General features: G+C 41.7%; 1 protein-coding gene across 1 annotated transcript in view; it reads right to left on the bottom strand.

Moving 5' to 3' along the window:
- The window catches only part of LOC134205234 (ABC transporter G family member 20), a 119141-nt gene that overhangs the window by 34039 nt on the left and 57256 nt on the right, over positions 1–27846 (bottom strand). Inside the window, exon 3 of the mRNA XM_062680306.1 lies at positions 17716–17860. Within this exon, the coding sequence (XP_062536290.1) occupies positions 17716–17825 (110 nt within the window). The 5' untranslated portion in view covers positions 17826–17860. The remainder of the gene's footprint in view (positions 1–17715; positions 17861–27846) is intronic.

The following is a 27846-nucleotide window of genomic DNA, read 5'->3' as shown; positions in this document are numbered from 1 at the left end:
TGGGACTGCAAAGGCCCTGACAGAAGCAATCTTTGCCGACGCTGCGGATTGGAGGGACATAAGGCACAATGCTGCACGAACCCTCCCAATTGTTTGATTTGTTCCAGCAAAGCTGTGAACAGCAAGCACCCCATGGGGGGTTCGATGTGCCCGGCGTTTAAGCGTGATGCAAAATCACAGTGCAGGTAACGCAGCTGGCTTGCTCGGCCTCGCCCGAGTGTTTGGTGTGCGCAGGTTTAGAGGAAACGGTGGAACACGTGTTGTTCGTGTGCTCACGTTTTCGCGCAATGTGTGACCACATGCTTGCCACATGTGGTCTGGACACTACCCCGGACAACCTAGTTCGGAGGATGTGTAAAGATGAAGTTGGCTGGAACGCCGTTTTATCGGATATCGCCCAAATCGTCTCGGAGCTACACAGAAGGTGGCGCGTGGACTCAAGGATGGCTAGGTCAGGCGCAAATAAGAAGTGGTCCAAGGGATCTGAGTCGGCTTCATGGGTCATACCGGTGGTCATGCTCTGTGTTCGAATTCGATCCTTTTATCGAACAAGTGGCCGCGCGAAGAACAACATGGTATCGTCGCTTTTGCGGCGTCGGTCAACCGGGCGGGTTCCGAGCCCGAGAACGGAAAGGGGTCCTCGTCAAGGCTGGGGCAGGCGTAGGCACCGCGTCGGCAAGTCCCTCTGTGTGCTGGCGAATAGGCCCTATCGCAGAAAGGTCAATTTGGGGTGCACGCGGCATCATCATTCTTGATACCAGTCGTGCAGAGGGAAGCAGGCGCGAAGTCGACCCTTCCCACCTTCCGAGGACATAGGGCGTGGTAAGGCCACCTGGAAAGCCGGCAACGCGCTGGCACGATACCATGATGTTCTTCTAAAAAAGTGAGTTACGATGTTCGGTGCTGCAAGGACACGCAGATAACCTCGAGGGTGCGTTGTGCACTGGCCCCCCTTTGAAGCATTACTTTCTGGTTGTACCGAAGGGACTATGGGCTTGGCGGCAATGGAAACGGTTTAGCGGGTCGGGGATGTAGTCCTGCCTCCCTCGGTGATCCCTAACCCCGCACTTCCTGGTCAAACCAGGATGTCTGTTGAGCAGATTCCCCCTCCATTGCTTAGGAAGAAAAAAACACTGCCGTTAAACGCATAACTGTTCCATGTACATAGGAAATCCCAGCAAACATGAAACAGATGTGCGTATGATGGCAGCATAAAACTTTATCAAAACGTGTCATCGTTTGTCGGTGCATAGATGTTGATTAGGCTGTAGTTGATGAATTTGCCCCGTATCTTCAACGCACAAATCCGTTCGCTAATTAGTTTCCATCTCAAAACTCGCTCCATCTGCTTGCCCATCATTACGAAACCAACTCCATGCTCTGCTTTTTCGCCGCACTGTAATATAGGGTGTCCCAGTAAAGTATAAGCACGATTTAAAAATAACATTTAACTTTGGTTTGGACTTTGGCTTTTGGAAAAAAAAAATGCTTATTGCACAGAGAAACAGACGTCTCACTTAGAACAAAATGCAATCAAAATCATCGTCACGATCCGTGATTGTAACCCAATGCTAAAATCCCGGTGAGTGGCCAAGCGGCAACCAGATGGCGGTAGTGTGCAAACGTCAAACACAAGCAAAATCGATGAAAGCGCCATCGGTGGCCGATTGACCACCTACAAAAAGTTAAATAAACCGTTAAAAAGGTGTACGATGGAACATATGTTGAGTGAGACGTCTGTTTCTCTGTGCTTATTGTTTCGTGTTTATGTAATATGTTTTACTGCAGTTCAGCATCACTTATCCGAGATCCATTTAGTCGTACGCCAAGGTATGATCAGATGGTACCCTTTAAGCCTCAGCACAGACCGTTTGTCAACGATTTAGGCTACATTTTCAATCGTTTTTCAAAAGTTGTGATGGAGTCCGCTGCTTTAATATGCTTTCACAAATGTGCCTTTGTCATAGCCCAGAAAGGTTGAAGAGGAATTTCCTGGGAATAGTTTAGAGAATCCACTTTCTTGAGTACGGATTCGACTCCTCTTGCTTTGTACCAGACTACGCGTAATATAAAAATAGTACTGGGTTATGATGCTTTCGGATATGGTCAGTAGCCGCCACAACAAAGATTCTCTCAATCAACTGGCATTGCAACGATTGTTGCGAATGCATTTGAAAGCAGTACACACTTACAAATTGCTTTCTACCTCATTGCTTTTTTACTTATTTTTTCTAAATAAGCTGGCTTATCAACATCGTCAATACTTTACCATCACGGATTGTGTAGAACTGGTTCCATGGGAGCATTTTATAATCGAATTTCGCTCATCAACATTCATCATCTATAACCTTGCATAAAGTCGTTCCATACAAAAGTCTATCGTATAACTTATGGGCCCTTGTTCTGACATATTCACTTCTTTTTTTCTCTTCTGCTTCCTGAAGTTCGCAGTTCATTTTGTGTCTTGTTCAGTCGACTTTATTCTTCGATATTTTCAGATTTCCCCACATCTTGAACAGAAGAAATATTTTTACTTGAAAAGCTTGAACGATTTTCTATAGGACCGATTTACGCCCAAATTTGTTTTTGTCCTGAAGTGAAATCTCCAAACTTTTAAGTATGGGGCTTTCCTTAGCCGTGCGGTAAGATGCGCGACTACAAAGCAAGACCATGCTGAAGGTGGCTGGGTGCGATTCCCGGTCCGTTCTAGGAAATTTTCGGGTTGGAAAATTTCTCGACTTCCCTGGACATAAAAGTATCATCGTGTTAGCCTCATGATATACGAATTCAAAAATGGTTACTTGGCTTAGAAACCTCGCAGTTAACAAATGTGGAAGTGCTTAATAAATAAGTTGCGAGGCGGCACTGTTCCCAATGGGGGATGTAATGCCAATAAGAAGAAGTTGGTCGTGGGATCCAAAACTCTGAATTCATGTTCTCCTGATCTAGGCCACCTAGGTACTTAGTGATGATACAGAATCTGCAAGTCTTGTCTATGTTGAGAATTTAATAAAAAAAAAGCTGATTTACCTCTCTAGCGATAATAGTGCCTTTATCGTGCATTATAAAAGGCCAATTATCAATTATAAACAAGAAGCAAACCGGTTAATGATAAGAGTCTGGAAAATGATGAATCCTTTTTCGTGTGTTTTAGCTTTGTGCAAAACATTAAAAATATGGGCCAAAACTTCTGAGCTCCATAGTTATATATTAGGACAGACAGATTCCTCGACCGATATAACATGTTGCGAGAAAATTGTTAAAGGATATACCTAAGTGCCTGATAATGAGTGAGATTTTTTTTGCGCACGTGCGTGTCGCGCACACATAGATATTAGATATACACACAGATATCACCGCAATTCGTCGTGGTTTAAAGTTTTTTTGTCCTAATGCCGTTTGGTATAAAAGGATCTGCCCGTGCTACATATTTTATGTGCTGTGTCACAGTATCAATATTCGTATAATAGCCTATTTAGATTACGCTATTTATGAAGATAAATTATCGTGACAAATATGAGGAGGAAAATTGAATGTATGGAAATTGGCATCAAGTTACTCTTTATCATGATATTCATAATCATAAATAGCGTAATCTGAATAGTCTATAAAACTAGGAAGAAGAAAGTCTGTATGAACAGCTTTTTTGAGAGCTGTATATTAGGGTGCCCTCCTTAGCCGTGCGATAAGACGCGCAGCTACAAAGCAAGACCATGCTGAGGGTGGCTGGGTTCGATTCCCGGTGCCAGTCTAGGCAATTTTCGGATTGGAAATTGTCTCGACTTTTCTGGGCATAAAAGTATCATCGTGTTAGCCTTATGGTGTTTTTGACAACCTGAAATTTTCCAAATTATTTTTTGCTGAGTATTTATTAAGTATTTATTAAGAAGATTCAGCCCAGGACTTCTCCTTCCTCGATGATGTTAGATTCCGCATCATTCGAAAAAGTATTGAAAAAGTGGAGCAACGTAAAGTCAATCCAACTCAAAGTCCATTCTGCGGTGACGATACTAACTAATGGTCCGAACGAGAATCCACTGAAGCATCGAAAATGGATTGAGTTTTGCCACAAGTCTGAAATGCTCCGGCAGAAAAGTTGAATCCATTTTGGAATATTTCAAGCAAGCCTGGGGTCTAGGGTCACAGCAAGGCGTGAGTGAACCAGATCCAGGTAATACTCATGAAGAACATGACCCCAGTTTCCACTGTCTATCCTGGAAGCTGACAGTGCCTTTATGCTCCACTGGCTCGACTGCCCCATTGATTCGAGCTTTAAGAGGTATGCTCTATCCTATAGGTATGTATTATGTCAACACCCCTATCTTTTAAAAACTCGGTGCCATTGTCGCCCTGGATTATATAATGATTAGACCAAAGGTCTGAAAATTCTTGCAGATGGTGATTTTTATGATTTCTACATCTGTAGACTTCATTCCGACGGCATTTTTTATTCAACATTTCATCAGATTTTTCCAGTTTAAATTAGATTCAGAACTGCATCCTTAAAACAGCGTCTATGTGAAGTTTTATGTCAAAGAGGTGAGCCAGCCTAGGGCTGAAAACCTCTCAAATAAAGACAAAAAAAGTATAATGTTCTGCAAATCAATTGTGATTATCAACTGGGAGCTGATCCGGTTTAAGATTCAGCAATTTATATACTTTTCTTGCTTTTAAGCGGAGCCATTAGGCCCAAGGGTAGACATATAGTTTTGTTGAGATATACATACAACATTATGTCGGGATTTGCTTAGGACTTTGAATTGACACAAGTTGCTTCAAATACAACTGTTTTTTTCATTTTCTCTAGTCTTATGATTGACAGTAACTTTTTGGAACATATTTAAAAACCAGACACCTTTTGATCTTGATTTCGCATCTCGCTATGTCTCATCCATTACTACTATAATCAATATTTTTTAGTATTTTCCCTATGCCCTATTAAGGAAACTAAATAAAAACATGCTCATAACCCACGCAAAAGAAAGTAATGAAAAATAAATGACTTGTAAAATAATCGTAAATTAACGAAATATATCTGGCTGTGCATTTTTATTTAACCTCAAATTGAGATAAAATAAGGTATGCCGATTGACATTAGCTTTCCGATAACATTGTAGTTGAACAACCGTGAATATCTCCTTATTTTCAATTTTAATCGCATTTTTCTGCTTTTCTTACGTTCAAGAAATGATGACGCGAACGCTTAAACGAAAATACAAATGAACAATCGCTCACTTTGAGCGATTGATTGTTTATTCTCGCGAAGGATGAACAATAGAACAAGACGGAGTAGCAACCATTGATATGTACAGTCACTCTAAGTTAAGCTTAGCTAAGCTTTGTACTGGACATAAAATGATCGCGCGATTATCTAAATGTCCGATTCTGTTGTGCGGGTGGGTAAATTAATAAGAAAGTGAAACAATCAGTGCAGGTTTGTTCGTGTTTTGTAGAACGTAGAACGATCGTAGATCGCGTCCATGTTTTCTTCATTAAGCAGAACGATCAGCCGGTCATCAAAAATGTGTTCTGCTTTGTGCGGGAAGCAGAACGATCGGCCGGTCACCGACATTTTGTTCTGCGTAGTGCGGGTGAGTAAGTTAAGGTGAATCGCGTTGGAGCCCAATTTCAAATCTACATAGCACTTTTGAGGGCACATAACTTGAAAAGTAAACGACAGACAAAAGCAAAAAGTAGTTTTTCACTTTTGCTCACTTGCAGCATACATGAAAAAATGGTTTCCAGATGTGCTAACCGCCTAAATATTCACATTTGTGCGAGCAAAAACGCGAGGTGAGAGATAGCACGGCCATTGTGGCTGCCATTTTTGGACGCCGCCGTAACTCACCTTAATTAGAAAATTAAAGTTTAGATCGCGGTCAGACAAGTTTTCTTCGGGAAGCAGAACGATCGGCCGGTCATCGAAACTTTCTTCTGCTTTGTGCGGTAAGCAGATCGATCAGCCGGTCACCGAAATTTTGTTCTGCTTTGTGCGGCTTTAAATTAAAATAATAAGTTTTGTTTTTATCGATCAAACTACACGCTATACACGGCATACCGTTTACCAAAACGAACCCTGCCACACTCCCTACCCCATATATCCAACATCCCAGTGATTTCTCGTGGAAGTGCAGATGACTCGTCGGCTTCTATCAAAGCGAGAATCATGTCAACATTCTCCTACCCATTCCTCAATTGACCTGCATTCGGACACGGCCGGCGCTGGTATTGCTGATTTTTGGGTCACCAGTTCTTACACATTGAAGATGATGTTAATCCCAAACTTCATCTGTTGGTTCTCTGTGTAATTACAGCTGACCTGGCAATAACGGAGTAGCAACCGTGGGCGGTCAATCATGCTCATGCTCATGCTCATGCATGCTCATGAAAGTCATATGTATATATCGTTAACTTTGACACTCTAAAAATTAGTTTATCGTCATTTAAATTTTACTTTAATTCAATTAACTCTTTGTCTTCAAAGAATATGTTACTGAACTCTAAGGCCCTTTGCCTTAAATACCGAATAATGAAAGGGTGAATTTCACATCAGGAGAAACTTCAAGAATGTTACGGGAAATAATACTTTATTATCTTCTACGCTGTTCACAGGCAATGAGCCTAATATAGGCGTGGCAGTAGTCTGTCTTTAACCAGTTACCAATTACTGGTTACCAGTTTATCTTACATCTCAAGTGCGTAAATAGGTAGGCTTTCAGCTGTCTCGTGAGCGTGATTTGTTTGTACCGTACATAAGCTTGTTCTTCAAGATAACTGTCATTTATCCAATTCAACCACTTTAGTATGATTTTTTTAAATGTTTAAAAATTCATAAAATTAGTTTGTCTATGCAGGCATTACGTTAAAGTATGCATCGTTTGAGGTTTTTTAAATGGTTAAGGGTCTTATAAATCATGTGCATACGTTCCATGCCGATTGAAAGGTAGGATTTTTTACAACGCAGTCAATCAGCAGAACTTGCAGATTGATTAACTACGGGTGAATATTCGGCCAAAATAATAAAAAATGCATTTCGTTTTTTTTTTCATGGGGCCCTCCTTAGCCTAGCGGTAAGACGCGTGGCTACAAAGCAAGGCCATGCTGACGGTGGCTGGGTTCGATTTCCGGTGCCGGTCTTGACAATTTTCGGATTGGTAGTTATCTCGATTTCCCTGTGCATAAAAGTATCATCGTGTTAGCCTCATGATACATATACGAATGCAAAAATAGTACAATGGCTTAGAAACCTCGCAGTTAATAACTTTGGAAGTGCTGAATGAACACTAAGCTGCGAGGCGGCAATGTACCAGTGGGGGATGTAATGCCAATAAGAAGAAATGTCGATTTTACATATTTATCGTGTTTGGAATGGACATAACAAAACTAGTCCTAAACTTTTGGAGGTTAAGGGAAAAAGGTATGAAAAAGATAAATAGGAAGGTATGTAGTTTAAACCGAAATTTGGGTGGAGCTTCTAACATTTTGTTAGTGGAACTAACCTACAATGTACTATGCGCCTTCATGCGCTGTCTACTATTTAAACACCACCTGTTTTTTTCTTTGCTTTTTATGCATTTTTTCGTAGGGTTAACTCAATACTTTATTAAACCTAAAGTCCAGAAACAAGCACTCAACAATTTTAAGATGACATCAGCTAGCTATGTTGTTTAATTGTTGCATAAATCAAAAATACCTACGAAAACCGTTACAGCTAAGACATTAAAGTAGCTTTAGTTTAGCTAGGGCATATTGCCCCCTTTCCCTACAACTGAGTTGTATCGAAAGGCTATCATTTCCCTCGAAACATTTTTTTTTGTAGAAGTGAGAGCGCACTAAGGTATTTTATGAGACGTTTCGCGGTGGCCCGTTTATTTACTTTCAATGTTTTGTTTTGTTATGATTCTGCGTGAACATTCCATTAGGTCCGAACACAAAATATTGTTTGCAACGTTTTACTTTACATTCATGTTTTCTTCAATATTTCATGCTCAGAATGCAATGGTATGAATAATCTAACGACACATTTCAAGAATCATTTGAAAAACTTTGATCTAAAGCCCCGGTAACCGAAAAGTAAAACATGTCGGTTTGATGATGGGACCCATCGGAATGTTCAGCGCGAAATTACCAAACAAACGGGCTCCCACTAATTGTCAAAGTAGATAAACACGAGAAAACCAGCTGATTCGATTTTTCTCATAAAATGCCTTCTTCCATTTTCAACTGGAACTACAACATGCTCAGGAAAGTCGACAAAATTGTCAACCCTAACCGCTAAACCGCTAAAAAAAGCCCCTAATAAGGCTCTCAAGTTAGTTTTTTTGCACGTGTTTAAACCCCTTATAAGGGTCTCAAGTTAGTATTTTTCTTGCATGTGTATTAAACACCGGTGCTCGCGATGTATAGTTTGAGAAACGCTATTATATTGCTAAAACCGGGGCTAAAACATTCCGTACCAGCCAATCAAGTGTAATAAATTGATTTCCTTCATTCGTTGCCCACCTTTTTCGTTCACACAGCGATGCGTGTATAACCTTGACTCGCAGAAAAAAAATACTTGTACAAACACATGATCGATTTCAATGTCAAGGTTGTTTTCACTCTCTTTCCTTTTCCACTCACTGAGCACACTTATGCCCGGTTGATGGTGCGGCAAAATTATGTTATCTCTAAGCCGATCACGTCGACGGTTTAGTGCCAGTCTTTTTTTCTTTGCATTTATGTATGTCTTCTTTCACTTTTACGTGCTATGTATGATTTAAATTCGTAATGAAAATTTGTAAAATTCGTAGTTATGCTTCTCATTCACTTTTTACGTCACTGATTAAGGAATGTAAACAGAATACGATGTAAAAATAATATTTGTTTTTCGCTTCTATCTACTTTTAATTGAGGAGGTTTGAAGCAGAAGTGTTCAACAGATTCAATACGGATGGGTCATACATGACCTAAGACGAATATCAGCTGTCAAAAATCGGTTTTAAGAGATAGAGCTTTGCTTCCTTTAGCAATTATGCTGAAATTTTAATGTCATGCGCCTGTCCAGATATGTTTCAATAGTGCTGTCCAATGAGCAGCTCGAAGTAGCTCGAAGTTATTCCCATCCCTCCCATGTCCATTTGTTGACGAAAAAGAATGAGCAGTCATTCAATTCAGATCTTAATATTCAAAACAATCAACAAGAATATCTACGATGTTCCCACTATTTTTATGAATTAGCTCCCCGGTACTTCGTTTCACCATTAAAGACATACTACAGAATTCGTTCGACATCTATGATATACCAAACTGTTCATTAGTTCTGTTCTTAATATTCCAATCGATAAACAAGAATATCTACGGTGATCTACCATGATTTTACCGCAAAAAAATGTATGGCGAAGGACAGCTTAGTGTTAGAACACCAATTTCATCAAAAATAGGAACATTACTAGAAAAAACAGTCACCAGTTACCAAAACGTCTACCAAATATTTTTCCGACGAAGAAGATTATTATTGAGAAACTTATCTATTGATACGCTTTGGAACACTGCTTCCGAAAAGCTCACTCCTAGTGTGCAGTGTACCAGAGCTAAACGTTTTCATTCGAACTTTTTGATGATTGGTTTTTGAAGATTTCAAAACTTAATTTAAAATTTTACTAAAGCGCCTTCTATTGATGATCTCGCCGAACCCCAATCAATTGTGCATAATATAGGCGTCCTCGATTTACGCATCGCGTTTTAAATTTTGGAGTTTGTTATGGGAAATGAACTTTTTTATAATTTTACTCTTAGCGGCTTCAATTTATCGTCAATCACGTAGCTCAATAGATACGTTAGTATATAGTCTGAAAGATGTCGAAAGGCTTTGCCGAAACAGGTATAGGGGTTGGTCAATTGTTTATGACAATTTTGCATTATTTGTAAAAATTTTATATTTATTTATTGCTCATACCCTGATTTCTTTATTGGCAATTTCCTAATTTTGTATGGAAAATTTGATTTGCTGCCGAAAAAATAGCTCCCTGCACATGCCAAATGTAAGGTTTATAAGCCATGGTACCATTTTTACATTCGTATGAGGCTAACACGATGATACTTTTATGCCCAGGAAAATCGAGACAATTTCCAATCCAAAAAATGTCTAGACCGGCAATGGAAATCGAACACGGCCGCCCTAAGCTGCTGTAGCGCCTTCTACCGCTAGGCCAAAGAGGGTCCCTTATGTTTTACATTATGTTATGTTATGCATCTAATAATTAAATGTCGTATCTGCCTTTCATGGTAGTATGATCCCTCACGATTTTGGGTATGTATCAAATAGTTATTATAGAAACACCATTTTTTTCACGTTCACGGGAGGTGTACTGCAGGCTTTATAAGGCAGACTAGGCAGCGGAATAACGAGCTCGTCTTTCAAGTGGATATTATAAAATATGTATATGAAACCCTGATTAATCCACCTAGCTGTGTTGGTGCCTTTCTCGTGCAAACAAATACTAATATAACTTCTGAATCCATAGTCTTATCTGGCCAATTTTCAATAGCAAACAATTCCCCGTGGAATGGAGCCTGTTGCGAATAATACGGTCAATGCTAAATTCCGAAAAGTGTGTCTATGAAATTTGTACACATACACACACTATGTCTATGTCCGAGTTCATCGAGCTGAGTCCATTGGTATATAACACTATGGGTCTCCGGGCCTCCTATCAAAAATTCGTTTTTGGATTGATCATATAGCCTTTCGGTACAACTTTTTTGTACGAGAAAGGCAAAAATAATACGCTACTACTCAAGCACTATTGATGAAAATCGCAAAAACAAGCAACAAGGTCATTTGCTTGTTCCCAATGCTACTGCCATAGCACACACGTGCCTAGTAGTTGCCAAGAGCTACCACACGGGAGTATACTGGAGTGTCGGACTCGATCAGTGACAGGTAATACCGAATAAACTAACCTTGGGTTCCGCCGTAACGGGACCTTTAAGTGGTCTTATTGTGTAGGGGTTATCACGCTTATCTAGAGAGTAGGAGATTGAGGGTTTGAGACCTTCCAAGACACGGATTCTTTTTCGCAAATTTAGTATCAATTTGTCCATTCCGGAAACATGTGCTGAGCACAGCCAAGGCATCTAACCAAAATAATTGCAATTAGCGCAAATAATTTGTATGTTTCATAATTGAATGAAGATGTGCTTTAATGAAGAGATATGAAAATTAGAATATTGCAAAAATAAGTTTCTATCTATAATTGATTCCGCATGCGATGATCCATAAAATACATTTCACGGAAAATGGTGTATAACCCTTTTCCCTTACCTCGGGCTATTTAAATAATAAACTTTTTTTGTATGGCCCCCTACCGTTATAGAACCCCACTTTTCTGTTTGAAGCCTGATGTATTTACGGACTGTGAATCACAATTTTTACAGGGGCTGTGTCGTGGCCTGAAGCAAATACATCACCTCAATTCGTCGGTATAACACTATGGGTCATTCCACGTCGAGCAACCGTGCGAGACAGTGCATAGTCCGCGTACGGTCGATTCTTCTTCCGGTTTTTTTTCCTTAAAGCCAGGTTTTTGTGCTAGAGTGAAAGTGTGCTTGAAGCAAACATTTGAAAAGTTTTCGTCGTTTTTCGAAAAAAAAACTTTTTTTGCAAAACTCATCGGCGTCCATCGTCACGCAGGCGAAGTCATCATCGCCCAAAGACGACAGTCCCACCACCCACCATCACTGATCGTGCGCCTCCACCAACACAGGCGTGGTGTCCCGACTCCCGCAGCTGTAGCCTCGATCGCGGCACGGGCGAGATGCCGTCCGTTCGGTGTGTGCTGCTACAAGTCCCAGCCGGTGACATAGTAGTGTGAAGGCTAAGCTACACCCAACCGGTGGTTGTTAGATTTTCTAACAATTCTGTATAAGAATCTACCCACAACTGTATAACAACTGGGCATATACGAAATTGTTAGATTCTTATACAAGTATTTTTGATCTCTCTCTCGTTGTAACCCCTTTTTCCCCCTCTTTTGATAATTTGAACCACGTCTGTTTTTGATAATCCGTTTTCCCTGTGTGTTTGGTAATTAGTTTGTGTTATTTTTTCCCTGTGATAAGTGTTTAATTGTGTGTGCCTCGCTGCTGCGAGACATTTAAAGTCTGCAATGCGCGGGGGTACATCGTATTCCTCGTTAAATAATGCCTTGTTGGCTTCTGATGTTCTGCGTCAAAATAAAATAAACACTAGGAACACCAATGTTTCCCCCACGACCCCCCGCCACAAGGCCTACCCTCCCGACTCTAGTGGGCCGTATGTTGATTTCTTCCGACCCAAAGGTAAGCGGTTGAATATAAGTCAGATCAGCAAAGATCTGGAAAAGCGATTCTCGTCTGTCACGACCATTGACCTGGTTGGGTCCAGTAAGCTTCGCGTCACGGTCAGTGATCGCAAACAGGCCAACGAGATTGCCACCTGTGAGCTCTCGAATATAAGGTCTATATACCGTCAGCAGTATGTGAGATCGCAGGGGTGGTGACGGAGGGCAATATGACATGAGACGATTTGAAACAAGGTTTCGGTCGTTTCAAGAACGCTTCTTTGCCTCCTGTTGCGATACTGGATTGCAAGCAAATGGTGTCGGTGTCGCTGGAGGAAGAGAAGCGGAGTTATTTCCCGTCTGACTCTTTCTGCGTCACTTTTTCCGGGTCCGCACTGCCTGACTACGTAGTGATTGGCTAACTACGTCTACCTGTTCGGATGTATGTACCGAAGGTGATGAATTGTATTATTTGCAAGCAGCTGGGCCACACCGCTCAGTACTGCTGCAATAAACCTCGCTGTGCATCGTGCGGAGAGAAGCATGTGGATGGCGCGTGCAATACGCCACCGAAATGTGTCTATTGCAACGAAGGCCTTCCACATGCTCTTGAAGCTTGCCCGACGTACATACAGCGCCGAAACCACCAGAAGCGTTGTCTTCAGCAGCGTTCTCGACTAGCTACGCCAAAATGCTGAGGAAGGCCGCTTCACCAGTTTTTTCCGAAGTTGGAAATTGGGCCTTTGTTTTCAAAGGCTCAACGAGGAAACGAGTAAAACAAAGTCAGCGTCCCTCGAAAAAGCCTAGAAAACAGCCTTAAAGAGAGCCCAATTCCACCATGTCGAAATCAAACGCAGGTGGAACTCAAAAACGTTCTACTTTTGTGGTTTCACATCACAACAACCTCCGAGCGCTCCAATGTTCTCACTTTCTGGCATCGTGGAGCTCATCCTCAACTTCGATGCTTCCGACCCCGTGAAGAACATGGTCAAAACTGTTCATCCTATTCTGACTCCTCTCAAAAAGCAGCTGGCTTCATAAATGCCCCCCCCCCCCCCTCGAGTCATTCGTATCCTTCGAAGACTAATTTCGTCGATAAGGCTCATATGATTTCGATTCTACAGTGGAACTGTCGAAGTATTCTTCCAAAATTTGATATTTTTAAATTTTTAGTTAACAAATTATAATGCGATGTTTTTGCTCTATGTGAAATATGGCTAACACCAGATGTAAACCTTCATTTTCCCGATTTTAACATCCTTCGCCGTGATCGGGCAAATCCATATGGAGGGGTGCTTTTAGGGTTCAAAAAACAGCACTCCTTCTATAGGGTCGATTTTGCTCCGATGTCAGGCACCGAAGCTGTCGCATGTCAGGTGACTATTCGAGGAAAAGACCTCAGTATACCCTCGATATATCTTCCTCCAAACACCGCAATATCTCGAAGAGATCTCTCGCACATCTGCTCGGTTATGCCCGAGCCACGGTTGCTCTTGGGAGATTTTAACTCCTACGGAACAGGCTGGGGGGAACTGTACGACGACAACCGTTCATCATATACGACCTCTGCGACGACTTTAATATGTCAATTTCGAATACAGGAGAAGTTACACAAGTGGCTCCTCCAGCAACAGATAGCCGTCTAGATATTTCCATTTGTTCGAGCTCATTATCATTGGACTGTACTTGGAAGGTGGTCCAAGATCCCCATGGTAGTGATCATTTGCCGATCGAAGTTTTAATTTCCAATGGACATAATCAATCCGCTTCTATCGATCTCTCATATGACCTCACAAAACACATCGATTAAGGTAAATATGGGGAGGCCTTCATTGATGGCATAAAGTCTTTTTTTTAATTTTTAAACTTTATTAATGTGTTTTTTTTTATTTTAGGATTAAGTTCAACACAGAAAATGGCATACAGTCGATAGAAACACTTCCACCGCGGGAAGAGCACCAGTTTCTATCTCAATTGGTTATTGACAGCGCTCTCCATGCACAACGCCGGCCAGTGCCATGAGCTTCGGTTCGTAGGAAACCACATAGTCCGTGGTGGGACACCGCGTGCACACAGCTCTATCGTGAGAAATCCAACGCGTTTAAGGAATTTCGGAAACTCGGATCGATCGTTCAAACTTGCTTGCAAATGATGGAGGTACATCGCGCTCGAGATCCAGTTCAAGAAGATGCTCAAAGTGAAGAAACGTGGATATTGGCGCACTTTTGTTGAAGGTTTATCGCGCGAAACCTCAATGAAAACTCTGTGGATCGTCGGGAGAAGAATGCGCAACGCGTCGTCCGTAAACGTAGATCGTGAAGGCTCGTCACGGTGGATACTCGATTTTGCAAAGGAAGTTTGTCCGGATTCGGTGAAGCAAGTGTCACGTGATGCTTTTGCTGACAGGGATTATATGGATCGGGCCTTTTCGATGATTTAATTCTCGCTTGCTCTCCTTTCATGAGCAATTCTGCTACATGGATGGATAGAATACCCTAGCAGCACACATGTTCCTCATTGGTTTCTGCAACTGATATGTGACCAGATTCAGTCACAATCAAGTTGTTGCAACCATTTTTGTCGGAATTGTGCTGCTCGGGTAAGGTTCAATTTGCTCAAAAACCTCCCAGACGTCGCGAAGAGGCGCCTATTGAGCTTGTTCAACCAGTTACTGGGGTGCAACATTGTTCCGGATGATTGGAGGCAAGTGAGGGTGATAGCCATCCAAAAGCCTGGAAAACCCGCGTCGGATTGTAATTCGTATCGCCCCATCGCGATGTTGTCCTGTCTTCGGAAGCTGTTGGAGAAGATGATTCTCTTCCGGGTAGACGAATGGATTGAATCGAATTGTTTGTTGTCAGATACACAATTTGGTTTCCGCAGGGGTAAGGGAACGAACGACTGTCTTGCGTTGCTTTCTTCAGAAATTCAGCTTACCTTCGCTAAAAAAGAGCAAATGGGCTCAGTGTTTTTGGACATTAAAGGGGCTTTTGATTCAGTTTGCGTCGATGTCTTATCCGACAAACTCCACGAGTGTGGACTTTCACCAATTTTGAACAACTATTTGTACAATTTGTTGTCAGAGAAGCGTATGAATTTTTCTCATGGCAACTTCACGAATTAGCTACATGGGTCTCCCTCGGGGCTCATGTTTAAGTCCCCTTCTTTACAATTTTTACGTCAGAGACATCGATGAATGTCTCATGCCAAATTGCTCGTTAAGACAGCTTGCAGAAGATTGTGTTGTATCCATTTCGGGGCCAACCGCAGTTGATCTGCAAGGACCGTTGCAAGATACTCTGGACAATTTGTCTACTTGGGCTTTAAAGCAGGGTATCGCATTCTCTCCGGAGAAAACTGTGATGGTTGTGTGGTTTCAAAAAAACATTAGCCGGCAAAGTTTTCACTCCAACTGATGGGTAACGCAATCACTCATAGCATGTTTTCTAAATACCTCGGGGTCTGGTTCGACTCGAAATGAACCTTTGGGAAGCACATTGTGTATCTGACACAAAAATGCCAGAAAAGAATCAACTTCATGCGAACGATAACGGGAATTTGGTGGGGAGCGCATCCCGAAGGTCTTATCACGTTGTACCGAACAACCATTCTATCGGTTCTCGAATACGGTAGTTTCTGCTTCCTGTCCGCGGCTAAAACACACATGCTGAAACTTCAACGGACTCAGTACCGCTGTCTCCGTATCACGTTGGGTTGTATGAATTCGACTCATACGATGAGCCTGGAAGTACTTGCGGGAGTACTGCCTCTGACAGATCGTTTCGGTTTCTGACAGATCGGAATTATCGCTCCGGTTCCTCAGCCGCTGTGAGGTTCTCAATCCATTGGTCATTGACAACTTCGAGAAGCTGCTCGAACAATATCCTCAATCTCGATTCATGAGTATTTCCCACTGGTATATGACGCTGGAGGTAAGCCCATCTTCGGTTGACACCAATCGTGCTAATTTCTCAGATTCTTACAGTTCCTCTGTTACTTTTGATCTGGCCATGAAGCAGGGGGTTCATGGAATACCAGACTTTCGCCGTGCGGAGGTCATACCTCCATTATTTGCAAGCAAATACGGGCATGCCAGCGACAAGAGAAGCTTTTTTACAGACGGGTCAAAAATGGATGACTCCACTGGCTTCGGTGTTTTTAACGTTTTTCATAGCGCCTTCTTTATGCTGAAAGAGTTTAGTTCCGTGTGTACCGCTGAGCTAGCTGCTGTACACTATTCACTTGAGCATTTTGCATCCCTATCTCCTGACCACTTCTTTATCTTCACCGACAGTCTAAGTACCCTGGAGGCTGTTCGGTCAATGAAACCTGTAAAGCACTCAGCGTAACTTCTAACCGGGATACGGAAAGCTTGGAGTGCTTAATTAAAACAATCATTCACAATCACCATGGCTTGGGTCCCTTCTCATTGATCGATCCCGGGAAATGAGAAAGCGGAATCTTTGGCTAATATGGCCGCCGTGGAAGGTGATATTTACGATCGGCAAATCACGTTCGATGATTTTTTCTCATTAGTTCGTCAGAAACCTTGATCAGCTGGCAGCAGAAATGGACAAATGTGGAGGTGGGTTGATGGCTGTATTCAATTCGCCCGCAGGTGTCGAAGCGTCCATGGTTCAAAAAATTGAATATAGGACGAGACTTCATTCGAAACATGTGTCGCCTAATGTCCAATCACTACACTTTGAACGCACATCTTTTCAGAATGGGGCTCTCGGAAAGCAATCTCTGTGTTTGCGGCGAGAATTATCAGGACATTGATCATGTCGTGTGGGCGTGCGAGGAAAATCGCGGCCCCAGATCTGCATTAACTGAACATCTCTGGGTCCGAGGAAAACAACCAAAGCCTATTAGAGAAGTGTTGGCGGGCCTTGATCTCGAATACATGTCCCTCGTCCTCGCTGACGTAATATTGTGATCTTAGTATGCCGACCCTCTAGTTTGTCGTACCGCATATCGAATGTTTTCCTCTTGTTGTTCATTTCAATGTCTGTCGTTAACTCCTTTCGGATGTCTTCCTTTCATTGTTGTCTCCCAAAAGAAATGTTTGTCCCGTTACAGATGTGAAACATTGCCAAGAATGTCAACTATGTGAATATCAGCAACCTAATTACTTAAGCACCCTAAATTCCCTTCATTTCCTACTATATTATTGTATTTCCTAACCTCGACCAAACTGCGAGTCTTTCGGTTCCCCAGAACTAACATTATGTATAAGATTTAAGAAATGAATTGTTAAACTTGATTTCGGCTCCGTAACGCTTCACGGCAATTGAGCCTCCACAATAAACGAAAGATAAAAAAACACTATGGGCCTCCGAGCCAGCTATCAAAAGTTCGGGTCGGCCATTGAACTAATGGCTCAACATATTAATTTATATTATTTACTTACATTGATCCTCTAGTCACACTCATATTCAGGTGATTCAACACTATCTTTTTGTTAACATCTTTTTCCTTTCCATAGTATTTATAGCCCGAATGCACTTCAACTGCAGTCATTTTGCTATCTAAGTGTTGATAGTCCCGTGAATAAGCTGAAAAAAAAGAAATGTTATGGTTATTATTAATGTTTTACATAAAGTCTTTGAACTAAAAACCATTGCATTTCTCAAACGGTGCAACGGGATAATACAAATTTAGAAGATACTAGTCGACCCGGCAGACGTTGTCCTGCGTAGTAGGCGAAAATGCTCATGTGAAATTCCCATACGAATCCTAATTTTAGTTTTTCACAATTTGCACAACCTTACGCGTAATTTTCGCATGAGGAAATATCATATAAACCCGACGGAAACTATAACGAATGTTTCTGCTAAAGAAATGAAAAAAATCCATCCAGCCGTTTTCGAGTTATGCGGATACGAACACAGACCATTTCATTTTTATATATAAGAAGATGCAATATTTTACATTTATGTTGCAGTTGCTTCATGGCGTTTGGTCCATTTCGGCTAATGGCCGATTCAAGCGTTTGGACCTTAAAACCGGAAGAAAATTATTAAGACGAAAAGACTCAGGGTTAATGATATTCGAGAGAATGTTATTCTACCATTTGTCATAAAGTCATCTGTATAGATCAAATTGATGTAAAATAGTAATTTACATTGTAATTAGAATTCACATCAATCGGTTATGCCTGCCGTTATTTTTGTTAAATGTGACGTTTCCATATTTAAAAAATATTCCTTCTAAATTTGTAACTACACTCAAAAAAATAATCTAAAAATATGTATAAAATCGTAGCATTAACAGTTTCGACAAAAAATGCATGCTAAAATAAGGATACGTATTGAACTAATACCCAATTACACAATTGGGTCCTGAAGCCCTATCTCGTTCATGGTTGCAAACGATAGTGCATCGGTCAAGGATACATGATCCGATTAAAAAAAAATCTGTTAATTGTCTTAGGGTTAATTTCCTCACCTCCGACTAACTCGTAAGTGGTGCTTACTCATACGCTTAAACATGGCTTAAGACCTAATCGGAGATGCCGAAATTGGCCCTAAGTCAGTGAAAATGATATTTTTGTGTTTAAGACATTTTAAGACATGTTTTGGGCTGAGCAACTTCTGGTGCTGTAAAGGCAACATTTCAGAACGAATGAACTATCAGCCCAAATCAGGCCCATATATCAACTGTCAAAAGTTAAGTCAAGTGCCACTTTTTTCAGTATTTTCCTTCTATTTTGAAACTAAATATTTCTTTTAATCGACAACAATCAATAGCCAGGCCAGACCAGGACACAAGAGACTCTCCGGCAATCCCAGGGTCGGCTAACTACTGGGTAATCAAGGGTTTTTCGCGGTAAACAAAACTAACAACACAGGAACTTTCACTTTTCTTGTATAATTTATTGATTCCTAATTGTGGCGTGTGTGTGTTGTTCTGTGTAATCAAATTGTGTGTTAATTTGTTAAGTGTATCCTAATTTAATCGATCGTACCGGTACATACCGCTGCTGCTGATGATGACGGGGCCGAAATAGCCGACACAGCGACTCCTGTCCAGCTGTGCGGCCAGAAATCTCGCCGGAATAGCGAGGCGAGCGGCTATGCGGACGATCGTCGTCCGACGGGACCAGCGGGCGTTGCTGGACAATGGTGGGCAGGCGTCTTCCCTCGTAGGCGCGATCGGCCGGCCGTGGCTTAGCCACCTTGGACGGCCGAGAGGGGAAATCTCCTTTTCGGTTAGGGCCTACGGCCCGAGATAAAGGTCCTCCTTTGAGGATCCACGATCTTTTACGGTTAGGCGCGGAAGCCGATTGGCTTCGCGGGCCGAGCCGTGTGCTGAGCGGAATCTACCACAAAAGGTAGAGGAAGAAACAAAAGAGGTCCTAAAGGACCGATTGGTATTAAAACCGGGTTTTCTAGTGCACAGCGTCGAATTACCTGAACAGGTTTCCCCAATTATAAAGTCTAGCTCCTGCTAGGAAGGGGGGGGGGGGGTTCTCACACACTGTTTCAACTGCACTTATTAAAAAAACACTTCTTCAGCACACGGACGCCTGATATTAAAGAGGCCGAATTTGGGCAATGGCTCCTCTTTTAAAAGAAATTCCCTCCATATTTCCCGCTATTTTGCATGTCATTTTCATCCAACATGGCATTTATCCAAGCTTGATGCCATGTTGGATATTTTATAGCACTCTCATATAATTACAGCGGTACCAAACCCTAACGCTTCTGTGGTAGCTCTGCTGGTATTACACGAGAAACGTGAAGGCTCCGACAAAACAACATAAATACAAAACAAAAATCTACAATTTGTAACCAAACGGTTACAATTTTTAAATTTCAAATTAGACAATGTTCCCTTCGACTTCAGAGTCGAAAAAAAAAACGGTTGCGTTCAGAACGATTAGCTTCATCGTTTCCTGAAGAAAACCGAGTATCGATTCTTCATTTTGTATGATTTACATTATATTGGATGAAAACTTTCCAAATTTGTAAGTGCCGAAATTCCATACAGTTTTTTCCTCCTTGAATTCATACAATGTAGGGTAATTCGCCAAATGTTGAACGGCTAATTTCTTCGCCTATTGTTGAACCCACTTGCATTTCTTATGGGCGTTCAACAATAGGCAAGCATTTTAGCCGTTCAACATTTGGCGGTTTCCCCTACCCAAATCAATACCATTCGAAAACAAATAATTGGTGCGATCATTTATTTATTGCTCATTTTTGTGATTTTATTCAGCAGTGACGACAAAAATTGAGCCTAAATTGCCTGTTTTGCGAATGTAATTAATAATGGGACAGATACACTAAAATGCGAAGTGTTAGACTTTTATAAAAATAATAAAATAATCTACTTTACGCAAACCTATTTCTAAACTTAAAATTTCTATTTTCAGACACATTAAATTGAAAAGCAGTTGGTTACGTAAATCCTCTTTATCCTGGAAATGAATAATTTAAAATAACGTTAACACATACGAAGCAGAGACACATGCGTCAATATAGTGCCCATATGCGGCACACGTGACATCACTATTTTGCATAAGTATCTAGAATTTGTAAATCCGTGGGATTTATATACCTTAAAACTGTTTCCAGGTGGGATCACCCGGAGAAATAACCTGTTCAAAAGACAGCAATGTTCAACATTCTTCTTTCAAATTAATCCGGTCGAAGTTCTTCTTTTCGAATTTGCGCTAATGTACTAATACTAATATTCACACCATTACACAAAGAAAACTGCGTAACTGTAACTTCGACATAGCCAGATCAACAACGATCGACAGGTTACTCTTCGGGTACGCTATTTTGCCTTACCAAGGTGTCGTTAGGTGCCTAATGTGGAAACAATGAATTAAAACTAAATGTTGAAACTGTCTGAAACATGGTTTGCTGATTTGCAACGGCGCAATAATAACCATTTCTTAAGTGAAGGTGCATGCTGCCCGTGTGCTACCGGCATATTCATCTCCAGGTGGTGATGCTGCAAGACGATCACGCTCACGCGATCTACGCTGGCGGTTGACCGGTGGCAAGCGTCGAACTTTTTTTACGTCAGCGACAACTCGTTTGCAGACTTCCAAGCAATGTTTCCCAAATTTCAGACAAGGCCGGTCATTTCTTTAAAATATTAATCTTTGCATTTATCAAACTTGCATCTAACAAAAAAAATCGTGTTTAACTAATTCAAGTTGAAACAGATTACGACAGGAAGGATTCATGTTTGAATTTTGGCTCTCTCTGTATTGAATAATTAAGACACCTGGTTTGGCCGGACCCATTTATTGAACCTTGGAAAAAACGTTGAACTATGCTAAAAGTAGCCATCCAAGAAAAAATGTTTTTTTAAATGCCTTTTGAATAAATGTTTTAAGCCTTTCAGAGAGCCTTTCCATCGACAGCTCTTAGTTTATGACCCTTCTTTTGCAAATGACCAACATTTTACTGATTTGGGGATTCGAAATCGCACACTTTATTTACTTTACTTCAAATTTATGGAAATACAAATTATTTCATTGGTATGCTTATGTGATTATTCTTACAATAACGAGAACATGTTCGAAATTTTGTTTTAATCAAGGTAGCTTAGTTATGAAGTTGGTTACCATTTCATATCAAATATAACACTCAATTGGCAAATTTTTGCAGAGGAAGCGTCTTTTTTTAGATTCGGATGAATCAGATTTTGTGTGTGTGTGCTGCAACCAGTTCCGTGAGTCAATTTTCCTCACTCGTTTGAATTTGAATTTTAGCTGTCTCAGCCGAATACTTCCGCGCAACTCAAACAGGATTTCACCGGCGCCACGCCGCACATATTCTTTCTAACAAACACGGAAGTATTTGGGTGAAATATAGGTATATGATGACTTGAAAGTGATGCTGTATAGAATGGAGTCAGCCGCGTTCTCTTATGAATATATTTAAAAATTATCAATGAATTTTTGTTTCTTTCATTTAATGAGTTCAACACTTAAGTTTTTTTTCCCGTTCGGGTGTGCCACTGCGACCAGTTATTAGATCTATTGTAGCATTCCCGTATCCTTAGTGTTTAAGTGCATGTCGAATTACTCCATTACTATTGAGAAGTAATGAAGTATCGGTTTCGATTCAGTTCTTGTTTTGTTTTACCAGAGTACATGACACGGTCCCACTATTTAGACCCTTGAGAGAGAGCGCAATCTCATTGAAGGCGCGCCCCTTATCAAATCTTTTCTTGAGAAAACAGAACAGTAATACTGTCAATTGGCAATGCATCAGAGCCGTAGCCACATCCTTGTCTTGCTTCTAGAATATCACCAGTAAAACTACAAACCCGGGATTTAGCTCTATCTACGAGACCATTTCAATCTAGGGATATTGTTCAGTAACAAGAATTTCCGTGTGTTCCTCAAACTACCATTGTTTACCAGTTCATGAAGAGTTAGTACATCCATAGAACCCTAGCTCGATCTTTTTCCAGCAGTTAGTTCAGCCCAGGCCGATGGGCCCTGGTTTTATAACTAATTGCTAGAAAATCTGTTTCCGCTGCATACAATGTAGCTCCAAACGAGAGGATTTTGAGTTTTTCAACCATGTGCAAGGTAAAGTTAATTTTGTTATAATTCAAAAACTGCAATTGGTAGAGAGGACTAAATACGATAAATCCTTGAAATACCACAACTTATTGCACTAGCTTGAAAAATGAATTAAGCTAGGGCTCGGTTTGGTAGATCTTACACCGTAAAACACTACGTAAAAGTGATCTACCAGCTTTACGGGACACTTAAGTTAATAAACTCAGAATAATACACCAAGTGGCGTATATTTCTTGCATGATGAAAGCTAATAAAATGCACGTTAGAATGGTAAAAAATAACCCGCATCTACATTTTATGTATATGTTATTATTTTTGTTATTTTAGCAACTATACCAAACAAACTAACATCAGATTTTGCTATTCTGTTATTCATATATTAATGGTAAAATTTGTAATTCTTTTGCTTTTTTCTTCTACCCGGTTATGGAGGTCGGATAACAAAATCGTTCAAAATAGTCTCTTATAATTTAGTTTTCTTGTCCTCAGATACATTAAATCTATTCTATACCAGCGATCTGCGACGGCAGACAAATCGGCGAAAGCAAGAAACGCACGAAGCAGTTAAAAGACAGTATACCACCTCGAGGTGAAAAGCATTCACCGTCAGCCAAGTTGTAGCAATTGCCACAACCTGCGAAAGTATGAAACGTAGCATTTTCCATAATATAGTCAATTATAGACACGAACAATTCGACATTCATCAATTTACCATAAAACGATACCTCGGGATTTTCGTCGCGCCGTCCAATTTCTCGAGAAGTCGATCAATTTTTTAAAAATATTTTGAAAAAAATGCGTAATGTTTTGTTCCCTTGTGTTTTTCCGCGCCCATTTGAAGAGTGAAATATTTGAAGTTTAATATTTTCCCACAACTAACTTAATACAATAGAAGGTTGGTCAATGATTAACTCTAAGTTTTTTCTCTAACTTCTTACACGTTGAATAAAAATTACGCCCATAAATTTTGAAATTTCCACAGCTCTTGAATTTCATCACAAGTGTTTTTGACATGTTCCGTTTTGCAAGTGCGTTTGTCCCGTTTTTCACCGAAATGATCTGGTCAGCCTAAACATGAGTATCCTGGAATTAAGCTTTCCACTAGGCTAATCGCATGGGGATTATAGGATGCTTTTCATTCTATTTTCTCAAGCGTATCATCAACTACCTTTAGTTCCACATCGTCCGCAAACCCGTCTATTTTAATGCAAGGTGTGAGCTTTAGGCGCATTCTCCTTCGTGTATGATGTTCCACAGTACGGGAACAAGAATCGATCCCTGGGAACGCTCGCAGTTACTTTACTCGATTCCTGTCCGGCATTAGGACTTTTATTGTGAATAAGCTATGGTATACCAACTGAACAGTCACTCGTTTATTTAAATACTAAATAATAGTGATGTTATGAGTGTCCTGCCATATATTTCACGCCAAATCCGCGCCGACTAAAATTAAACCCAATTAGACACCATTTACGCGCGACATGAAATCCAACTCGCACAAGTCAAAACTAAATTCTGACCGACTACGCACAAAATAACTATTTTTGTTATCACAATTTTGAGGACGTTTTCTCTTCAAGAGTATTATATATCTTGGGAAAATTTTGCAAAAAAAAAAGAATTTTTAATAAAATTCATCCGCTATTTTTTCGGCAGGAATTGCTCTGTAGGCTTTACTGTTTCAGCGGAAATTTTCGAAAAAAATCTCTAAGAATTCTTCCGAGAATTCCTACAGAAGTTTTTTTCCGGAAATTCTTGCCGAAATGTCGGTTATCTGCCGAAATTCAACTGCTAGAATTCTTGCACGGCAAATGCTGGGTAAAGCGTACCATTGGTATTTCGCGTACCTGAAGGAATAAAATAGACCCCATCTTGCGGTCCTTAGCCTCTCACCCAGCAACTCCTATCCCTACCTCCCCGTGGTGCTGGCCGGGATACGAGCAACTTTAGGGAAGATCGGGTAACCAACCCCGGTGGGAACTATGGCCGTATGCTGACAGGGAAGGGGGGGTTTGCTACTCTCCGGAGGGGCAAATCTTACTGAGCGTCTGTTTTCCATGTCAGGAACGGCTCACAACAGCGTCTGTTCTCCATGTTAGGGATGGCTGATCATCGTCCGAGTGCCAGCGAGGGACTCTAAGTGAAACTATGCATCATCATAGGAGATTTGAACGCTCAGGTTGGCCAAGATGAGGAGTTTAGACTGACTATTGGGAAGTTCAGTGCTCACCGGCTGACGAACGAAAACGGCCTACGACTAATTGATTTCACCGCCTCCAAGAATATGGCAATTCGCAGCACCTACTTCAAACACAGCCTCTCGTATCGGTACACCTGGAGATCACTACTGCAGACAGAATCAACAATCGACCACGTTCTGATTGATGGACGGCACTTCTCCAACATTATCGACGTCAGGACATATCGTGGCGCTAACATCGACTCTGACCATGGTTAGACGGCGCCCAAAACTATACGTCATAACAATGTTCGGTATGCGCAGTATCTCGAGGCAGCGTTGCCGGAAGAGGGTGAGCTCGATGGGGCCCCTCTTGAGGACTGCTGGAATACAGTCAAAGCAGCCATTAACGACGCAGCGGAGAACAACGTCGGGTATATGGGACGAAGTCGACGGAGCGATTGGTTCGATGAAGAGTGCAGCACGTGCGCTGCAGTACCCAGCAGAACGTGGAACGTTATTGACCGAAGCGGAGACAGCAGACCCGCCTTTTTCAGGAGAAGAAACGCCGCCTGGAAGAAGCAGAGTACGAGGAGATGGAACATCTGTGCCGTTCTCAAGAATCACGCAAGTTCTACCATAAGCTCAACGCAACCCGCAAAGGCTTCGTGCCGCGAGCCGAAATGTGCCGGGATAAGGATGGGAGCATCTTGATGGACGAACGTGTGGTGATCGAAAGGTAGAAGCAGCACTACGAGGAACATTTGAATGGCGCTGAGAGTACAGGCAGTAAAAGTCAAGGCAGCGGAGGAGATAACTACGTCAGTTCAGCCGACGATGGAAGCCAACCAGCCTCCACCTTAAGGGAAGTCAATGATGCCATCCAATAGCTAAAGACCAATAAAGCAGCTGGTAAGGATAGTATCGGAGCTGAGCTCATCAAGATGGGCCCGGAAAAGCTAGCTACTTGCCTGCACAAATTGATAGTCAGAATCTGGGAAACTGAACAGCTAACGGAGGATTGGAAGGAAAGGGTCATATGCCCCATCTACAAGAAAGGCGACAAGCTGGAGTGTGAGAACTTTCGAGCGATCACCATCCTTAATGCCGCCTACAAAGTGATATCCCAGATCATCTTCCGTCGTCTGTCACCATTAGCCGGCTTCATTGACGTCCGCTCGACAACGGACCAGATCTTTACTGTACGGCAAACCCTTAAAAAATTCCGTGAATACCAGGTCCCAACGCACCATCTGTTCATCTTCGCATAGAGCTATGGAAAATTATGGACGAGAACAGCTTCCCTGGGAAGCTTACCAGACTGATCAAAGCAACGGTGGATGGTGTGCAAAACTGTGTGAAGATTTCGGGCGAACACTCCAGTTCATTTGAATCGCGCCGGGGACTAAGACAAGGTGATGGACTTTCGGGCCTGTTGTTCAACATTTGCAAAGGTGGCAGAACTGTACACCCGCCTGAAACGTGAAGCAACAAAAGTTGGACTGGTGGTGAATGCGTCAAAGACAAAGTGCATGCTTGTGGGCGGAAACGAGTGCGACAGGGCCCGCCTGGGAAGCAGTGTTACGATAGACGGGGATACCTTCGAGGTGGTCGAGGAGTTCGTCTACCTCGAATCCTTGCTAACGGCTGATAACAATGTTAGTCGTGAAATACGAAGGCGCATCATCTGTGGAAGTCGGGCCTACTACGGGCTCCAGAAGAAACTGCGGTCAAAAAAGATTCGCCACCGCACTAAATGTGTCATGTAAAAGACGCTAATAAGACCGGTTGTCCTTTACGGACATGAAACAAGGACAATGCTCGAAGAGGACTTGCAAGCACTCGGAGCATTCGAGAGACGGATGCTTAGGACCATCTTTGGCGGTGTGCAAGAAGACGGTTTGTGGCGGCGAAGAATGAACCACGAGCTCGCCCAACGCTACGGCGAACCCAGTATCCAGAAGGTAGCCAAAGCCGGAAGGGTACGATGGGCAGGACATGTTGCAAGAATGCCGGACAGCAACCCTGCAAAGATGGTGTTTGCATCCAATCCAGCAGGTACGAGACGGCGTGAAGCGCAGCAAGCGAGTTGGGCAGAGCAGGTGCAAAACGACTTGGCGAGCGTGGGGCGTATTCGAGGATGAAGAGATGCGGCCTCGAACCGTGTATTGTGGCATCAAATTGTTGATTCAGTGTTTAGATGTAGACTAAATAAATGAGAATTCTTGCAAAAAGTCTCGTGGGATTTTAAGCGGAAATTTATTATAGCTTTTTTTCGCTATTCGAGTAAATTCCTCCAAAATAATCTGCGGAAAATCTTTCGAGCATACATGCGAAAATTCCTGTGAAAATCGCATGGAACATTGTTACAAAATTATTTGGTTAATTCCTGCGGAAAAACTTTCGAAATTTCTTTCGATAATTCAAGAGAGAATGTCTGCTGATTTGTTTCTTACAATTCATCGCTCTATGAATTTCCGCGGCAATTCTTTCATGAATTCTTACGAAAATTCCACCACACAGTTTTTTCCTTTACGAGATGTGGAAATTTGTTTATTCAACTCCTCATAGAACCCTTCTTCAGAGATTTCTTCGCAATTTTTCAACTGAAATTTCTATAAAATTATTTGACTACAATATTTTGAAAATTCCGCACAAAAGATCCTGCAAATTTTCTTTAATTTCATTGATCGCGATTTGAAAATTGTACAAGAATCAAACCTCACGTTTGACAAAGCAAATCATACGGCAACAACCGACCGACAGCCGAAGCCCTGTGAATCCTGCCCTGGTAGTACGAAATATTC

The sequence above is a fragment of the Armigeres subalbatus genome, chromosome 1, assembly GCF_024139115.2.
Source record: "Armigeres subalbatus isolate Guangzhou_Male chromosome 1, GZ_Asu_2, whole genome shotgun sequence".
Taxonomy (NCBI): domain Eukaryota; kingdom Metazoa; phylum Arthropoda; class Insecta; order Diptera; family Culicidae; genus Armigeres; species Armigeres subalbatus.
The sequence above is the reverse complement of the archived record's forward strand: the minus strand, read 5'-3'. Positions and strand labels throughout refer to the sequence as shown.